Source organism: Cherax quadricarinatus, chromosome 65, assembly GCF_038502225.1.
Source record: "Cherax quadricarinatus isolate ZL_2023a chromosome 65, ASM3850222v1, whole genome shotgun sequence".
NCBI lineage: Eukaryota > Metazoa > Arthropoda > Malacostraca > Decapoda > Parastacidae > Cherax > Cherax quadricarinatus.
Window position 1 is genome coordinate 12,361,524 of NC_091356.1, and position 19,117 is coordinate 12,380,640.

A 19,117-nucleotide genomic window follows, 5' to 3' on the forward strand; every position below is an offset into this window, starting at 1 on the left:
ATTTGCTTATGTCGCTATTTATTCCTCATCTATGTCGTTTATGTAAATTGTGAACAACAATGGGGCCAACACTGACTCCTGTGGAACACCGCTTGTGACGTACCCCCATTCTGATTTCTCGCCATTTATGCAAACTCTCTGCTGCCTATTTGTCAACTATGCATCTACCCAGGAAAAAAATTCTATTCCGTGAGACTTAAGTTTCCTCAATAGCCTCTGATGTAGTACTCTATCGAAAGCCTTACTGAAGTCCAAATACACAATATCATATTCAATACCATGATCTACCTCCTCAAACACCTTAATGAAGAAAGTTAGTAAATTCGTAAGATAGAAACGTCCCTTTGTAAAACCGTGTTGAGATTCATGAATTAATCCATTTATGCCTTTCAAGATGGCTACGAATTGCTTCGGCAATATTGATTCCATAAATTTACTAACTATGGAAGTAAGGCTTATTGGTCTATAGTTCGAAGCTAAGGACCTGTCACCTGCCTTGTAAATGGGTATTACATTTGTCATTTTCCACTTGTCTAGCACTATGCCAGTTTGTAGTGATATATTGAAAAGATTAGCCAAAGGTATGCTAAGTTCCTCTTTACATTCCTTTAACACCCTTGCAAACAGTTCATCAGGGCCTGGGGATTTGTTGGGTTTTAGTTTCTGTATTTGGAACATTGACAAAGTCACACTAACCAGAAGTGGAGCAGGACGGCTATATATAGGCAGGAAGAGGTGGTGGTAGTAGTAGTACAAGAATGGTATATAATACCGACAAGATGTTGTGGACGTTTCGCCATCCAGTGGCTGGCTGGATGGCGAAACGTCTGCGATAGGGATGCCCGGGTGTTGCGCGTGTGTCTTAATTTCATCTTGTCGGTATTATATACCATTCTTGTACTACTACTACTACTACTACTACTACTACTACTACTACTACTACTACTACTACTACCACCACCACCACCACCTCTTCCTGCCTATACATAGCCGTCCTGATCCACTTCTGGTTAGTGTGACTTTGTTAATGGTCCAAGTCGGACCGAAACGTCGTCGTAAGCTTCTCTCTTTTACGTGCGGGTTATTTGTGTATCGTTCCAGTCACGGTATTGTGCCTTTTTTTGTTATTTCTCTATTTGTCCGAGGACCATGTCACTAGTTACCACAATCGTGCATAGTTTATTATCATCCTGTTCTACATAATTTATTATTTCTGGAATTTCGCCAGTATCTTCCTGTGTAAAAACTGAGAGGAAGTAAGTATTGAAAAGTCCACACATTTCCTTATCACTGTCAGTCATCTGACGTGAATTACTCTTAAGTGGGCCTATCTATCCTTAATCTTACTTCTGTATACCTGAAAGAATCCTTTTGGGTTAGTCTTCGAATCCCTTGCGACTTTTACTTCATAACCCCTTTTTGCTTTTCTTATTCCTTTTTTTTTATTTCTCTCTTTAACTGAATATATTGATTTCTTAACTGCCCATCCCCTCTTTTGATACACCTATATATGTCTGTCTTTTGGAATCATTTTTGTTAGATGTAATTTCCCTACTCGGGACAAAAGTGGTCTGGGCGGCCAGCACTATGTTCTGAAATAAGTCATATTGGCAACCAACCTGACACATAGTAAGGTCATCCCAATTTAGCCATGAAATCATACATATAAGTTTCCAATTTTTTAACCTCTGTATGAGATCAATAAAGCCAGTTGCCAGGCCAGAATGTTTCTTATTAAAGTTATCAAAGTGTTCCACATGTGTCTCATTCATCACATACTTCTTAATAAGGGAGGCAACATAGGCAGCACCTTGTATCCAGAAGCTGGTTGGTTAGTTGATGGGGTTTAATGCCTATGGACTACAGTACGGGGTCAGTAAGGCTCCACATAACCTTTTCACCACCTGGGAAGAATACTTTAGTATTTGAGGTATACCTGGAGAGGGTTTAAGGGATCTACATCCCCGCGGCCCGGTCTGTGACCAGGCTTCATGGTGGTCAGTCCCTCAGCTCTTCTCCAGGCTGAAGAACTGATCACCTCAGATATTTTTTTTCCAAGGTTGAAGGACTGATTGCATCATTATTTCATTACTATTGCTGCCTTTGTATTTGACTGAAGAAGCCTACTGTATAGGCGAAACGTTTCACCAGTAAAGATACCCAACTGTTACATATGTGTCTTAATTTTCAGAAATACTTTAATCCCTAAAATAAGGATTAAAACAAACTCTCGGCATATATACTCTGGGAGAAATACAGTATATCCCTCGGTGTATATATCCTGTCTTCATACAGATTCGTCAGGAAACAGGAAAAATGTTTCCTGATGCTGGTCTTAGATGATGACCCGCCGTTGGAACTTTAGGTCATCTGACCGAGGCCTTCCGTTGGCTTACCGGTCCACCCCTCTAAAAACTATGGTCATAGTTATAACCATACATATATCCAGACGTAAGTACAGGTAGCCGTCTGGTCAGCCGTGCCCCCTGGCCTGGTGGCTAAAACCCTCGCTTCACACGGCGAAGGTCTGGGTTCAGTTCCCAGCGAGGGTAGAAACATTAAGGATGTTTCTTTACACCGGTTATCTAAGTTCACCCATCAAAACATGCCACGGGCGGGATTTGAACCCGCGGTCAGAGTGTAAAATGGGTACCTGGGAGTTAGTTGACTGGTGTGGGTCGCATCCTGGGACACACTGACCTAATCTGCGGGAAATGCTCAGCATAACAAGCGGCTTTCTACATAGTAGTATGTCACTGATGTCAGCTAGGACTGTATACCTTGTACATGTACTTGTAGTAAATAAAGATATTATTATTATTATTATTATTATTATTATTATTATTATTATTATTATTATTATTATTATTACTTGATGCGTATCTAAGTACTGTAACTTTAGTCCTTTTTGTATATGTAGGCTACAAAGAACGGCTGGTAAATATTTTTAATTACTTTATTACAGATTTACAAATAAATATTACATGAAGTAATAAATATACTTATATATTTACAATAAATAGTAGAAAAATACCCAGAGTAAGTGTGTGCGAGGCAGGACACTGCGAGAGGCGCTGTTAAGGCTGCTTGCTGGAGTGCTTCAAGACAGACAACAGGTCAGTCTGAGAGGCCATGCCAAGGCTGCTTGCTGGAGTGCTTCAAGACAGACAACAGGTCAGTCTGAGAGGCCATGCCAAGGCTGCTTGCTGGAGTGCTTCAAGACAGACAACAGGTCAGTCTGAGAGGCCATGCCAAGGCTGCTTGCTGGAGTGCTTCAAGACAGACAACAGGTCAGTCTGAGAGGCCATGCCAAGGCTGCTTGCTGGAGTGCTTCAAGACAGACAACAGGTCAGTCTGAGAGGCCATGCCAAGGCTGCTTGCTGGAGTTCTTCAAGACAGACAACAGGTCAGTCTGAGAGGCCATGCCAAGGCTGCTTGCTGGAGTTCTTCAAGACAGACAACAGGTCAGTCTGAGAGGCCATGCCAAGGCTGCTTGCTGGAGTTCTTCAAGACAGACAACAGGTCAGTCTGAGAGGCCATGCCAAGGCTGCTTGCTGGAGGCTGCTTGTGGAGTCTTCAAGACAGACAACAGGTCAGTCTGAGAGGCCATGCCAAGGCTGCTTGCTGGAGTTCTTCAAGACAGACAACAGGTCAGTCTGAGAGGCCATGCCAAGGCTGCTTGCTGGAGTTCTTCAAGACAGACAACAGGTCAGTCTGAGAGGCCATGCCAAGGCTGCTTGCTGGAGTTCTTCAAGACAGACAACAGGTCAGTCTGAGAGGCCATGCCAAGGCTGCTTGCTGGAGTGTTCTTCAAGACAGACAACAGGTCAGTCTGAGAGGCCATGCCAAGGCTGCTTGCTGGAGTTCTTCAAGACAGACAACAGGTCAGTCTGAGAGGCCATGCCAAGGCTGCTTGCTGGAGTTCTTCAAGACAGACAACAGGTCAGTCTGAGAGGCCATGCCAAAGCTGCTTGCTGGAGTTCTTCAAGACAGACAACAGGTCAGTCTGAGAGGCCATGCCAAGGCTGCTTGCTGGAGTTCTTCAAGACAGACAACAGGTCAGTCTGAGAGGCCATGCCAAGGCTGCTTGCTGGCCTACTTCAACACAAGCAGTTCAGAGAAAATAACAAAGCTCACACACACACACACACACACACACACCAGTACTACATAGTAATGCTTCATACAAAAAAATGCCAGTTATTGTTTATCGCTAACTCTGCTCCTAGACCAGCGAGCACTCGTCTCTCAGCCCTCGTATGTAGAGGTCAATGTCACAGTGAAGGAGAGAGAGGGTGCACACTGTCTAATAAGGTGTTGTAGGATGAGGGCCACAGAGCTGTACATGATGTGATGCTATCATTACATCTTCATAGAACTGTAAATGATGTGATGCAATCATACATCTACATGTACAATCTGCATCACATGTACAGCTCTATGCAATCTGGATCGAGCTGTACATGTGATGCTATCATACATCTACATAGAGCTGTACAAGACGTGATGTTATCATCTACTTGTGAGGGGGAAAAATCGCTTTTCCTCGATTGGTTGTTGTCATTCATAAAATTATACACTCCAGTAAGTGTCAGGGACAAAAAGTGTGCTAAACAGATCATAAATAATGCGGAAAAAGGCCAGCTAATTCCAGTCATCAATAACATTTTAACTTGAGAACATATAAAGATAAAAATATAACAAGGCCCCCATGGAATGCTGGAGTGATTGAGTCCGAGGGACCGTCTTGCAAGATGCTGGGGCAAACACTACCGGTTCCGGCACTGTTCAGGGGCGCTAACACCTCAGTTCACCCGCTGTCGTGTCTTCCCCTGGCTTGCTAGACAGTCCTAGCTTTGGTAACTTAAAAAAATAAAGCTATTAACGTGCTTGAGTTACTGAGATAAGAGGACTGTGGGAGTCCCTGTGTTAATAAGTTCATGCTGATACAGAAAGTGCAACACAGGTGTACACTAAATAACGTGGTGCTGAGAGACTGAGGAGTCTCGAGCGATGTACCTTGTGGGGGAAATATAAATATGTATTTTAAAGGTGGATGTAAGTTACGGGCACATCAGAGAAAAAATATATGACATTGTTTGAGAGGCAGTCACATCCCTTGCTCGGTCCACTGTCACAGATAACAGTCAGCCATGAGAGACGGTGGTCAAGGCGTCAGCACTGGCTGGCAGTGAAGAAACAGTTAAGGGAGTGGAGCAAGTGTCGGCTACACCTGTGGGGAAAATGTTGTGGTGTAGGGGCAGCGTTATGGTAACACCCTGCATCATCCAAGAGTCGGGGACAGTGTTATGATGCACTTGTCCCTTGGTGTTGTAGTGTCTGGACGGTGTTGTGGTACACCTGTTGTATTGTCGGGACGGTTTTATGGTACACCTGTTGTATTGTCGGGACGGTGTTATTGTACACCTGCCCCTTGGTGTTGGCGTGTTAGGGCAGCGTTATGGCACAGTTCGGAGGTCGATATGGTCGTGTGGCTCAATTACCGGCCGCCACCTTCACGAACTCTGGGTTGTCGAAGCCCTGCACGAAGGTAGTGACGCTGCCCTTGGCGTTAAATGTTCGCACGCGGGTGTAGAGGAAGCAAGCCACCAGGCAGGCGATGGTCAGCACTAGCAATAGCATAACAAGACCTGCAGCAAAACCAGTCGCAGACATACATATATTGGATGCATCGTCAAGCAGCTCCGAAACAACAACTGTCTCATTTGCAGAGTTGAGATTGAAGGCAACATCGCCTGGAGCCACTACCTGGATGACCCGGGCAGTGGCAACATCAGTCATCTCCTGAGCAGCACGGCGGTACACATGAAGTACTGCTGAGCGACGCACTCGACTTTCTTCTCCTTCTTTATCTGCATCTTCAGAGTTTTTATGAGCTAGAGAACGGGGTCGGCCGGCGCTGTCAAGAGTGCCCTGACGATTGACTTGAGGGTACGCATCTCTGGTCTCTGATTCTGCAAAGTTGACGCTGGAAGATTTGAGTGGGACACTTACAGGTACAGGGATGGGCCTCTCTTCCCCATCAAGGGAAATGCCATCGCCAGACTTTGCCTGAGCAAGCTGCTGTGAAGATGAGCTGTCTTGGTCAGCAGACGCGACGAGTTTGTTGGTATGACGTGGGTCTGGACTCCCAACATAAGTGTTGACTCTGTTACTCTCTAAACCTTGATATCCCAAGCCACCACCGACACATTGTGGCTCTGGACAGCTGTGGCGACACACCTGGATCACACACTGGAAGTGAACATTCATGCTGTCGGGGAACTTGAAGGCTTGGAAGTAAGCGTAAGACACTACTGAGGCAGAAGTGCCAAAGCTCTTGACTTTCTGGAATTTCCCCATGATCTTGGGGCGAGTAACGCAACCACGCTCGTCCACCAGCTGGATGGGAGCTCTCTTGCCATCATGAGCAACGCAGTTTCGAACCATCATATCGAATTTATTCTCGTCGTCTTTGATGGCCAAAACCATTGTCATAGTCTGGCCGATCTTGACGATGCCGGAGACCTCGGAGGCCCAGGGACCTTTGCCAACCTGGATCTGCATCCAACACTGCAAGTTGTCTCCCAAAAAGTTGGCAGTAACAGCGTTCAACATGTCAACCTGTGGTGGGGAGATGATCACTGTTACAAACATATTCACTTCAACTACTGTTTACGCTGTAATATAAGAAAATAAATAGTTTAATTTTTTTTTGATATTCAAACGAGAAATATTGAATGAGGCTGAAGGGACTACAATATTTTTTGAAGCATGGTAAATGGAGTTGAGAAAGTTTGAACTGGCCAGTGTCCGTAAAAAAATATTTAGGAAAAAGGTTGTAAAGTAAAAGGACACATGTGCAACTAATGTGACATTTTATTGTGGCAACGTTTCGCTCTCTAGGAGTTTTGTCAAAGCTTAATAAATCTCCTGGAGAGCGAAACGTTGCTACAATAAAATGTCACATTAGTTGCACTTGTGTCCTTTTACTTTAAATATTGTCGGTAATTCTACCAAAATATATACAGGAAAAAGGGTTAAAATACTTCCGGTAACAATGTTAACAGATAAGAGGTGTTTGTTGAAGTGTAAATAAATGAAAACTTTGCCACCATTGTTAAAAGTTACTCAATGTTACTCAAATATTAAATGTTTATAACTCCAATAAACACTACTTATTATAAGTGTCTCATGCTTTAATGCTTCGATTCTTCTCTTATTCTCATCATCTTGTTCTTACCTATGCTCACATTTAACTTTCCCCCCTCCAAGAAACAAGGGAAAGTACAAACAAAGAAATATCAAGCCCAACATGACTCAAACCTAGGTCATCAGCTCTTCAATATTCTTGCTAGCTGAGCGGTTTATGGCATTAGGTTGGCAGTCAGCTCCACTCTTGGAGAACTGACGACCTAGATTCGAATCCTGCTGGGCGTGACATTTCTTTTCCTATACTCCAGTCTCTTATGTACCTTCCAAATACCTCCGGTGCGGCTTCTCTTCAGAATCTTCCAAAAAATGGGACGAGTGGAAGGAGTGCCTAGGTACTAGTGAGGGGCTCCTGATTCGAGGAATTAGAGCTACCCCTCCCTTTCCTTGGCTCAAATTTGCACTCAGGGGTTTATCATGGTAAGTATAATCCAAGGATGATGAATTGAACAGTTAACTGGAAAGACCTAAACATCTGATAGGACAAAAACACTCACTTGAAAGGACCTAAACACTCACCTGGAAGAACCTAAACACTCACCTGGAAAGGCCTAAAGGTGACAGACTTCTCGTAGTAGTCGTACCAGGTACAACGGAGTTTCCTGGCTGCGTCCCACACCTGCAAGTGTCACAGTGTGAGTAAATGAAGAAGGTTGGTGGGATTAACAGCCTGTCTACTGTACAAGGATCATTAAGAACCTATCGTCTACACGAGGGTCATTAGAGTATCTACTACATGAGGGTCATTCAGAGTATGTACTATAAGAGGGTCATTAAGAGTACTACACGAGAGTCATTCAGAGTATCTACTGCACGACATGTGTCTAATTCTTCCTGACCGTACATCATACAGTGCATGACTAAGTCAGGTGTCATGACCTAAACGAGACTGTCTCTGCTTCCTTGTTGGAGGTCGTAGGTTTGAGCCTACATGATTCCTAAATAAAAAAAAATTCTCTCTTTATAACTAATCCGGACACTCGAAGTAACGTGTCGATCTGCTGTGGGTCATCAGGGGGTCGCCACCAAGCCTGGTTGACACGTCGTCCTGGTTACCATTTTACGGTCGGTTGATTGGTTAATGTGGGGGTTTCAAGCCTTTCAACTACACAAGGGTTATTAATCCCTAAACCAGGTATTAAAGCAGTCTCTCAGTGTATATATATATACACAGAGAGATATTCACAACATAATGTATACATCCTATGTGACTGTTATGGCTGGTTCTAGCTAAACTTTATTGACTATTTTTATTCACTGTAAGCTTTATTTGAGATTTATTAGTATCTTGAAGTATTATCACATTCTTTACTTTTTTCTGTGAGTAATTTCTAAAAAGGAAACAATATCAGTTTAATAGTTATCGTCTCTGAACTTCCCCGTAATTATGGTAGTAATAATTATGATAATAATTATATTTATGGTGGATGAAAAGGTAATTGATATTGGAGAAATGTAATTCACTGAGAGGGTAGAGAGCTTCCTCGGCATTTATTAGAGACAATTTCAGTGTTTCGGTGACCAAAACGTTGAATGTTACGGTGACCAAAACGAATAAATGTCTGTAGAGGGAGTTAGCAGTTTTTCCCCACCAGTATACCGGTAACTCGCACTTGAGAGGATCCTCGTGACGATGTTTCGCTCCCTTTTGGACCATCGGCCGAGTCAAAACTGAGATATTTTTATCTCCCTCTACCTGCTATAGTCTCTTCAATTTACATTTTAAAATCAATACAACAGCTTCAGTGTTGCCAAGGTGAGAAACAAGTTAATATCTCATCAATTAACAAGTGACTTCTGTTGGTAATAATGCTAGTATATCTTAGTCTGTTAGGTAACTGGATACAGATACAGCTAATGTGACATTTCAGTGTGGCAACGTTTCGCTCTCCAGGAGCTTTGTCAAGCCAACAAAGCCCCTAGAGAGCGAAACGTTGCCACAATAAAATATCACGTTAGTTGTATTTATGTCCACGTACCTAACATCTTGTCGGTAATTCTACTAGTATATTTTAGTCTACCTGACAGTAGTTAGTTGTGCTGCCTAAGTGGCTGGTTTGTTGTGTGCCTTCATGCTCATTCTGTGAGCTGTAACGTAAACACCAGGATTACAGAGGTCACAAATAGGTCTTTAAGTGAGGCGCTGACAGAATTATATCCCACCTACTGTAATGGAGGATTTAATTTCTTTTGAAGTTTTAAACTACAGAGGAAAGCGTCACTACTCACCTCCTGAACCAGTGGGTCGTACTGAATGATGACGGTATTCTCGATGAAGGTGCCTGAAGGAGTGGGCTGACCGTAGTTGGCACTGCTAGCGGTGGAGGTCATGCCGCAGCTGTTGAGGTAGATATCGAACTGCGCCTGCAAGCGTCCAGAACCAGGCTGGACATGCACGCAGTTCTGGTCGCTGTGTACGCCAGCCAGGGAAAGAAAATGCATAAGTTAGAACCCCGGGTGACCGACATTCTGTGTATGAATGATGGCAGCTTCTACCATTGGCTCAGATTTTAACATTATGTATGTGACCCATCCTGTGTGGTGGAATATAACAGGGGAAACACACCTAGCTTTTGTTCCCACTGTGTTACTGCCATATAGTGTACCATTACACTTGATGTGTGAAAATTTTTAATAAAAAAATCTATTAGGAATAGCTAGCGTATTGTTTCTTAAAAAAAATTCACTGTGTGTGCGTGCGTGTGTGTGTGTGTGTGTGTGTGTGTGTGTGTGTGTGTGTGTGTGTGTGTGTGTGTGTGTGTGTGTGTGTGTGTGTGTGTTTGTGTGTGTGTGTGTACTCACCTAGTTGTACTCACCTAGTTGAGGTTGCGGGGGTCGAGTCCGAGCTCCTGGCCCCGCCTCTTCACTGATCGCTACTAGGTCACTCTCCCTGAGCCGTGAGCTTTATCATACCTCTGCTTAAAGCTATGTATGGATCCTGCCTCCACTACTTCGCTTCCCAAACTATTCCACTTACTGACTACTCTGTGGCTGAAGAAATACTTCCTAACATCCCTGTGATTCATCTGTGTCTTCAGCTTCCAACTGTGTCCCCTTGTTACTGTGTCCAATCTCTGGAACATCCTGTCTTTGTCCACCTTGTCAATTCCTCTCAGTATTTTGTATGTCGTTATCATGTCCCCCCTATCTCTCCTGTCCTCCAGTGTCGTCAGGTTGATTTCCCTTAACCTCTCCTCGTAGGACATACCTCTTAGCTCTGGGACTAGTCTTGTTGCAAACCTTTGCACTTTCTCTAGTTTCTTCACGTGCTTGGCTAGGTGTGGGTTCCAAACTGGTGCCGCATACTCCAATATGGGCCTAACGTACACGGTGTACAGGGTCCTGAATGATTCCTTATTAAGATGTCGGAATGCTGTTCTGAGGTTTGCTAGGCGCCCATATGCTGCAGCAGTTATTTGGTTGTGTGTGTGTGTGTGTGTGTGTGTGTGTGTGTGTGTGTGTGTGTGTGTGTGTGTGTGTGTGTGTGTGTGTGTGTGTGTATGTGTGTGTGTATGTGTGTAGGACACCAGACACACCCTGGAGGACCCACCTGTAGTAACCCTTGCTGAAGATCATACCGTAGAAGGGTCTGTCGAACTCGATGGACACTCTCATGAAGGTCTTCTCGCACTGAACCTGTAAGTGAGAACCAGACTAATGTCACAGTTTTATTGTGCACCTCACATACCCTTCCCAGGGGTGGTAGTCACTCCATCCCCTTCCCAGGGGTGGTAGTCACTCCATCCCCTTCCCAGGGGTGGTAGTCACTCCATCCCCTTCCCAGGGGTGGTAGTCACTCCATCCCCTTCCCAGGGGTGGTAGTCACTCCATCCCCTTCCCAGGGGTGGTAGTCACTCCATCCCCTTCCCAGGGGTGGTAGTCACTCCATCCCCTTCCCAGGGGTGGTAGTCACTCCATCCCCTTCCCAGGGGTGGTAGTCACTCCATCCCCTTCCCAGGGGTGGTAGTCACTCCATCCCCTTCCCAGGGGTGGTAGTCACTCTATATCCATCCTCTGGGTGGTAGTCAACTTAGAGTTAACAGTTCAGGATGTCCCAGGTAAGCCAGGCAGTCTGGCTTATTTTCTCTGTGATCCTTTGATCTTGTTCCCCAGGATGCCACCCACAACAATCACCAAGCACCCAGGTACCTACTTCCTGATAGTTGAATAAAGGGCAACAGGTGTAAGGAAACTTACCTAGAGTTCCTACTCGTTCCAAAGGTTATAAACTGATTTCCTCAGTCATGAACTGACGGCGCTATCAGATGATTTTAACTTCCACCGCTGACTGACAGATTTTGATATTATATTTTGTAACTCACCCGTAGCTCGGCTGGTAGCGCCTTCAGCTCACACACTGAGGTCCGGGGGTCGATCCCCGGTATCGCTGGAAAACATTAGGACGTGTTTCCATAAGACACTTGCTGTCCTTGTTCACCCATCAGTAAAATAGGTGCCCGGGTGCTTGTGGATTGGAGTGGGTCGCATCCTGGGACAAAAGTGACCTAATTTGCCCGAAATGCTCTGTATAACAAGCGGCTTCCTATATAGTAGTATATCACTGATGTATGGTCTGTATTATTATTATTATTATTATTATTATTATTATTATTATTATTATTATTATTATTATGGGAAAACATAGCTAGCTTTTGTTGCTCGCTGAGTAGCTGTGGCATGCAAAGAGTACGTAACCTTTATTCGGCGCATGTACACACTCTCATTGAAAGGCTATCTCCCCTAACCAGCGAACCAGTACTAGGGGTCGAACGATAGGGCCCCGTCGATCGATCAGTACCCAGGTTCAGCCAATGAGAAGATGGTTCTGGTAATCACAGAGGTGTTGTGGGCACCACCCGCTTGTCTGCCCTTGTCATTCCCATTCTAGAGCTGGTTGAAGCACAGTCTGCTCTCTAGTGGCATCTATTCTGCCTTGCTTATCGTGGAGTGCACTTATACCTATTGTTGTACATAGTGTATATACTTCTGTTCTTACTTGGTGAAGGATAATATATTTTAAAGTCATTCAGCTGTGTTTGTTCTGCTTCTCCCTCCCCTTGACACCCAGGATAACAGGCCTTATTGTCCCTGGGTTGTAATAGTAACTATCACGGATCACTTGCTTAATGGATCGTTTGGTTATGGAATGTGTGGATGAACTTGTTTAGTTATGGGATGTGTGGATGAACTTGTTTAGTTATGGGATGTGTGGATGAACTTGTTTAGTTATGGGATGTGTGGATGAACTTGTTTAGTTATGGGATGTGTGGATGAACTTGTTTAGTTATGGGATGTGTGGATGAACTTGTTTAGTTATGGGATGTGTGGATGAACTTGTTTAGTTATGGGATGTGTGGATGAACTTGTTTAGTTATGGGATGTAAGGATGAACTTGTTTAGTTATGGGATGTGTGGATGAACTTGTCTGCACAACGCAAAAAACAATTGTCAACAAATCTGGAAAACTAAACACAGAAGCAGTAATATGATCCATTATTGACAACGTTTCGCCCACACAGTGGGCTTTATCAAGTCACAAACAGATCTACCTGGGTGGAAGGTACGTGAGTATTTATAGGATGGAGTCGGGTGGATAATGTTGCTGCTTCTGTGTTTACTTTTCCATTATGTCGGTATTTTATACCATTTATTTCCGTCAACAAACCTGCAGGTTTTTAATGGTATTCATGTCTGGCTGCGCTAGGGGCCAAGGATCATCAGGTCCCGCTGGTACGGGCCCAACTCCTCCTAGGTGTGCTCCAGGACCTCCTAGTTGTGGCCCCAGTCCTCCTAGTTGTGGCCCCAGGCCAAACTGTGGGCCCACTCCCAGCGGGGGACCATAGATGTCACCGCCTCGGTGTTCCACAGGGAGCGACGCCGAGTCCAGGGCGTTCTGGTCTACATTCTGCCCCTGGGGGGATATTCCAACCAATTAATTACCATTTGTAACATTATACACAGAGATCATTACATCACAGATAGAGATCATTATATTAATGGTGAACAATGCCGACAAGATGATGAATAAGACACATGTGCAACACCTGGGTATCTCTAGCGAAGTGTTGCAGGCACTGCAAGCTTTTCAATCGAAATATAGAGGTGACTTGTGTACAGGAGACAGTGGAAGAAATGGGGAGGTATTTTTAAGATGTTGAGGCTGCACTTCTTCCACTGTCAGTAATAATAAGTCGCTTCTGTATTCGATTAATAAAGCCTGCTGAGCAGGCGAAACCTTTCTGTAAAAATGATAGTTAATTACTGCACATGTATTACCAATACTCACTCACGTAAATGTGTGTGTGTGTATATATATACACACACACACACACACACACACACACACACACACACACATATATATATATATATATATATATATATATATATATATATATATATATATATATATATATATATATATATATATATATATATATATATATATATATATATATATATATACGATAGATACGATACTACGTGCCGCAAAATGCCCTTCTCACACTATACCACTCACTTATTTATCCATACCTCACCTATGCTATTTGTGCTTGGGGATCAACTGCAGCAACACACCTAAAGCCAATAATAACCCAACAAAAAGCTGCAGTAAGAATAATCACTAAATCCCATCCCTGGCAGCACACCCCCCCACTCTTCAAAGATCTAAACTTACTCCCAGTTCAGTACATCCACACTTACTACTGTGCAATCTATATCTACAGGGCCTTAAACTCTAATATCAACCTTGACCTAAAACGCTTTCTTGATAGTTGTGACAGAACCCACAGGCATAACACCAGACACAAACATCTCTACGACATTCCCCGTGTCCGACTAAACCTTTACAAAAAATCAATGTATGTCAAAGGCCCTAAAATCTGGAATACCCTACCTGAGAACTCTAGAACTGCAGACACATTCATCACCTTCAAAACTACCATTAGAAAACATCTTATCTCCCTGATACACCCCGTCATTATTATTATTACAATCAAGGGGAAGCGCTAAACCCGTAGGATTATACAGCGCCTGGGGAGGATGTGGAAGGCATTCAGGCTTAATTCGGGGAACTGGAGCACAGATCCAATTCCCTAAATCAAGAGCCCCTCACCAACGTCAAGGAACCTTCCGTGAGGGGTACACCCCGTCAACTAACTACACGAATACCACCTGGTGGTTCACACTCACTCATTTGACCATAAACAGAAATATTAATCTAAGTCTTAAAATAATGAATCCTGTGATACTCCAATAATGAAACTATATACTGTGCCAAAACAAAAGCATTCACATTGCTAAACTCACAAACTAGTATTTAGTCACTTAGCCATAATACCAACTTACCTCATAATTTGTAATATTTTACAATTAAGAATAAAACTAAGTATGCCCGAAATGCCTAGCCATGCTAAGCGTTCTAGTGGTACACTCTGTAATCACAATTTTACTACATGTAAACCAAACAATAACCAAATTTCTGTAAACTCAGCATTGTAATCCTTATAGAGAATAAACTTTGAATTTGAATTGAATTTGAATTATATATATATTGTGGATTACTAAAAAGTCGTTCATTACTACCTAGAGGATACATTTAGTATAGAAAGTACCTGGGCTGTGGGAAGGGACAGTAAGGTTACAGAGATATTCACTGGCGCAGATAGAACACAACAGTTCCTTGTGTGACACTTTTTTCTGTTACAGACCTCCGTAGCTCAGTAATAAGGCGCTGGACCTGTTAATTTAGGGGACCACGTTAGAGCCTACCGTCCACCTTTCTGGTCGTATTCACATAAATATATAGAGGGGGAGGGGGTGGTAGGGGATGACACACCTTGGGGAAGAGACCTCCAGATATTCTCTTCTCCCTGTATTCTCTACTCTATGTATTCTCTTTTCCGTGTATTCTCTTCTCACTGTATTATCTTCTCCCTGTATTCTCTTCGTGTATTCTCTTCCCACTGTATTCTCTTCACCGTGTATTCTCTTCTGCGTGTATTCTCTTTTCACTGTATTCTCTTCTCCCTGTATTCTCTTCTCCGTGTATTCTCTACTGAGTATTCTCTTCTCCCAGTATTCTCTACTCTGTGTATTCTCTACTGTGTATTCTCTTCTCCGTGTATTCTCTTCTCCGTGTATTGTCTTCTCCGTGTATTGTCTTCTCCGTGTATTCTCTTCTCCGTGTATTGTCTTCTCCGTGTATTGTCTTCTCCGTGTATTGTCTTCTCCGTGTATTGTCTTCTCCGTGTATTGTCTTTTCCGTGTATTGTCTTCTCCGTGTATTGTCTTCTCCGTGTATTGTCTTCTCCGTGTATTGTCTTCTCCGTGTATTGTCTTCTCTGTGTATTGTCTTCTCCGTGTATTGTCTTCTCTGTGTATTGTCTTCTCCGTGTATTCTCTTCTCCGTGTATTGTCTTCTCCGTGTATTGTCTTCTCCGTGTATTCTCTTCTCCGTGTATTGTCTTCTCCGTGTATTGTCTTCTCCGTGTATTGTCTTCTCTGTGTATTGTCTTCTCCGTGTATTGTCTTCTCTATGGGTGCCCAGTCAGCGCCACCAGTGCTCTCACTGTACAATATATGCAACAATGCACATTTATCGAGTGTGAAACAAGTGACAAGCAGGTGAGTACAGAGCTTTCATACGTGCTCTAGTTTCTCAATGGCTGGTCTGTGTTGGTGTTGCTCCGTAGCGCTCCAGTAACCTCCATTACCTACCCAACATTCATTCTTTAATAGTCCTCAGAACGGCACTAACAACCTGGTGGAATGTAAAGTTGTTCGAGAGACAAAGGAATGTCACTGCGGTTGGGTGGTTAGTAAGATATTCAAGTGTATCTTCCACACGAGAACCACAATGGAAGTAAGTCAGTTTGTCTGACTTTTTTTGGGTTATTGTAAGTTCTCTACACATATGTTGTTATGTATGATAAATCTATGTAATTATGTTTGTGTATACCTGAATAAACTTACCAGGGTGGTTAACGCTGCTTGTAACCTGTACACAACCAGTCAAGAACACTTTAATTGCTAAAATATTCATTAAACTCTCAGTTTATATACTCTGAGTGATACACATTTCTCGGTGTATATGCACTGAGAAACACGCACCTCTTAATGTATATACACGGAGATATACACGCCTGTGTGTATATATACTTGAATGTGAATTACTGTCATGGAGGAAGCAAGGAATAACAAGGCTGTGGCAACACCTTGGAGCAATGGCAGGAGTTGCCAGGTTAGGGGAAAGTGGAGGAGGGAGTGGGGGAAGGGAGGTTGGGGGGAGGGGAAGGCAGGTGGGGAGAATTGTTGTTGGTGGGGACTGTTAAGGTGATGGGGGCAGTGGGTCAACCTGGTAGATCTCCCCCTCCAATCACGACAACCACCCCACCACAACAACACCCCCTCCCTATCAACACCCCCATCAACACTCCCATCAGCACTCCCATCAACACTCCCATCAGCACTCCCATCAACACTCCCATCAACACTCCCATCAACACTCCCATCAACACTCCCATCAACACTCCCATCAACACTCCCATCAACACTCCCATCAGCACTCCCATCAACACTCCCATCAACACTCCCATCAACACTCCCATCAACACTCCCATCAACACTCCCATCAACACTCCCATCAACACTCCCATCAACACTCCCATCAGCACTCCCATCAACACTCCCATCAACACTCCCATCAGCACTCCCATCAACACTCCCATCAACACTCCCATCAACACTCCCATCAGCACTCCCATCAACACTCCCATCAACACTCCCATCAGCACTCCCATCAACACTCCCATCAACACTCCCATCAACACTCCCATCAACACTCCCATCAACACTCCCATTAACACTCCCATCAACACTCCCATCAACACTCCCATCAACACTCCCATCAACACTCCCATCAGCACTCCCATCAACACTCCCATCAACACTCCCATCAACACTCCCATCAACACTCCCATCAACACTCCCATCAACACTCCCATCAGCACTCCCATCAACACTCCCATCAACACTCCCATCAACACTCCCATCAACACTCCCATCAACACTCCCATCAGCACTCCCATCAACACTCCCATCAACACTCCCATCAACACTCCCATCAACACTCCCATCAACACTCCCATCAACACTCCCATCAACACTCCCATCAACACTCCCATCAACACTCCCATTAACACTCCCATCAACACTCCCATCAACACTCCCATCAACACTCCCATCAACACTCCCATCAACACTCCCATTAACACCCTCCATCATCCTTCTCGTTATTCCTTACCAGGCTCCTCATCCAGTCATGCACTGGCGCTACTTATCCTGTCCCGTCTTGGCGTTCCTTATCCTGTCCTGGCGTGGGATAAGTTCCTGGATGATTCCTGCAGCTTCCGGCAGGATGAGGGATGAGGAATAGGATAGAAGGATGTGGGCAGCTACGGGACTCCATTTACGAGAATTACTACACACTGATACCTCATTGGATTTTCTTCTAGTCTATCCTCACTACTATCCCTCCAACCTGCCCCTCACTACTGTCCCTCCAACCTGCCCCTCACTACTGTCCCTCCAACCTGCACCTCACTACTATCCCTCCAACCTGCCCCTCACTACTGTCCCTCCAACCTGCCCCTCACTACTGTCCCTCCAACCTGCACCTCACTACTATCCCTCCAACCTGCCCCTCACTACTGTCCCTCCAACCTGCCCCTCACTACTATCCCTCCAACTGGCCCCTCACTACTATCCTCCAACCTTCCCCATCACTACTATCCTTCCAACCTGCCCCTCACTACTATCCCTCCAACCTGCCCCTCACTATTATCCCTCCAACCTGCCCCTCACTACTATCCCTCCAACCTGTCCCTCACTACTATCCCTCCAACCTTCCCCCTCACTACTATCCCTCCAACCTGCACCTCAATACTATCCCTCCAACCTGCCCCTCGCTACTATCCCTCCAACCTGCCCCTCACTACTATCCCTCCAACCTGCCCCTCACTACTATCCCTCCAACCTGCCCCTCACTACTATCCCTCCAACCTGTCCCTCACTACTATCCCTCCAACCTTCCCCCTCACTACTATCCCTCCAACCTGCACCTCAATACTATCCCTCCAACCTGCCCCTCGCTACTATCCCTCCAACCTGCCCCTCACTACTATCCCTCCAACCTTCCCACTCACTACTATCCTTCAACCTTCCCCTCACTACTATCCTCCAACCTTCCCCTCACTACTATCCCTCCAACATGCCCCTCACTACTATCCCTCCAACCTGCCCCTCACTACTATCCCTCCAACCTTCCCCCTCACTATTATCCCTCCAACCTGCACCTCAATACTATCCCTCCAACCTGCCCCTCACTACTATCCCTCCAACCTGCCCCTCACTACTATCCCTCCAACCTTCCCACTCACTACTATCCTTCAGCCTTCCCCTCACTACTATCCTCCAACCTTCCCCTCACTACTATTCCTCCAACCTGCCCCTCACTACTATCCCTCCAACCTGCCCCTCACTACTATCCCTCCAACCTTCCCCCTCACTACTATCCTCCAACCTACCCCTCACTACTATCCCTCCAACCTGCCCCTCACTAGTATCCCTACAACCTGCCCCTCACTACTATCCCTCCAACCTTCCCCCTCACTACTATCCTCCAACCTACCCCTCACTACTATCCCTCCAACCTGCCCCTCACTACTATCCCTCCAACCTGCCCCTCACTACAATCCATCCAACCTCCCCTCACTACTAGCCCTCCAACCTGCCCCTCACTACTATCCCTCCAACCTTCCCCCTCACTACTATCCTTCCAACCTGCCCCTCACTACTATCCCTCCAACCTCCCCTCACTACTATCCCTCCAACCTGCCCCTCA

General features: G+C 44.9%; 1 protein-coding gene across 1 annotated transcript; it reads right to left on the reverse strand.

Moving 5' to 3' along the window:
- Positions 1–3,618: 3,618 nt before the first annotated feature.
- LOC128700534 (uncharacterized) lies at positions 3,619–15,944 on the reverse strand. The gene is made up of 7 exons (XM_070098826.1): positions 15,934–15,944; positions 15,053–15,784; positions 12,878–13,127; positions 10,763–10,848; positions 9,442–9,622; positions 7,754–7,831; positions 3,619–6,624 (listed from the first exon to the last, which is right to left on the reverse strand). The coding sequence occupies exons 1-7, from the start codon at positions 15,942–15,944 to the stop codon at positions 5,497–5,499; spliced, it is 2,466 nt and encodes an 821-aa protein (XP_069954927.1). The 3' UTR covers positions 3,619–5,496.
- Positions 15,945–19,117: the final 3,173 nt, after the last annotated feature.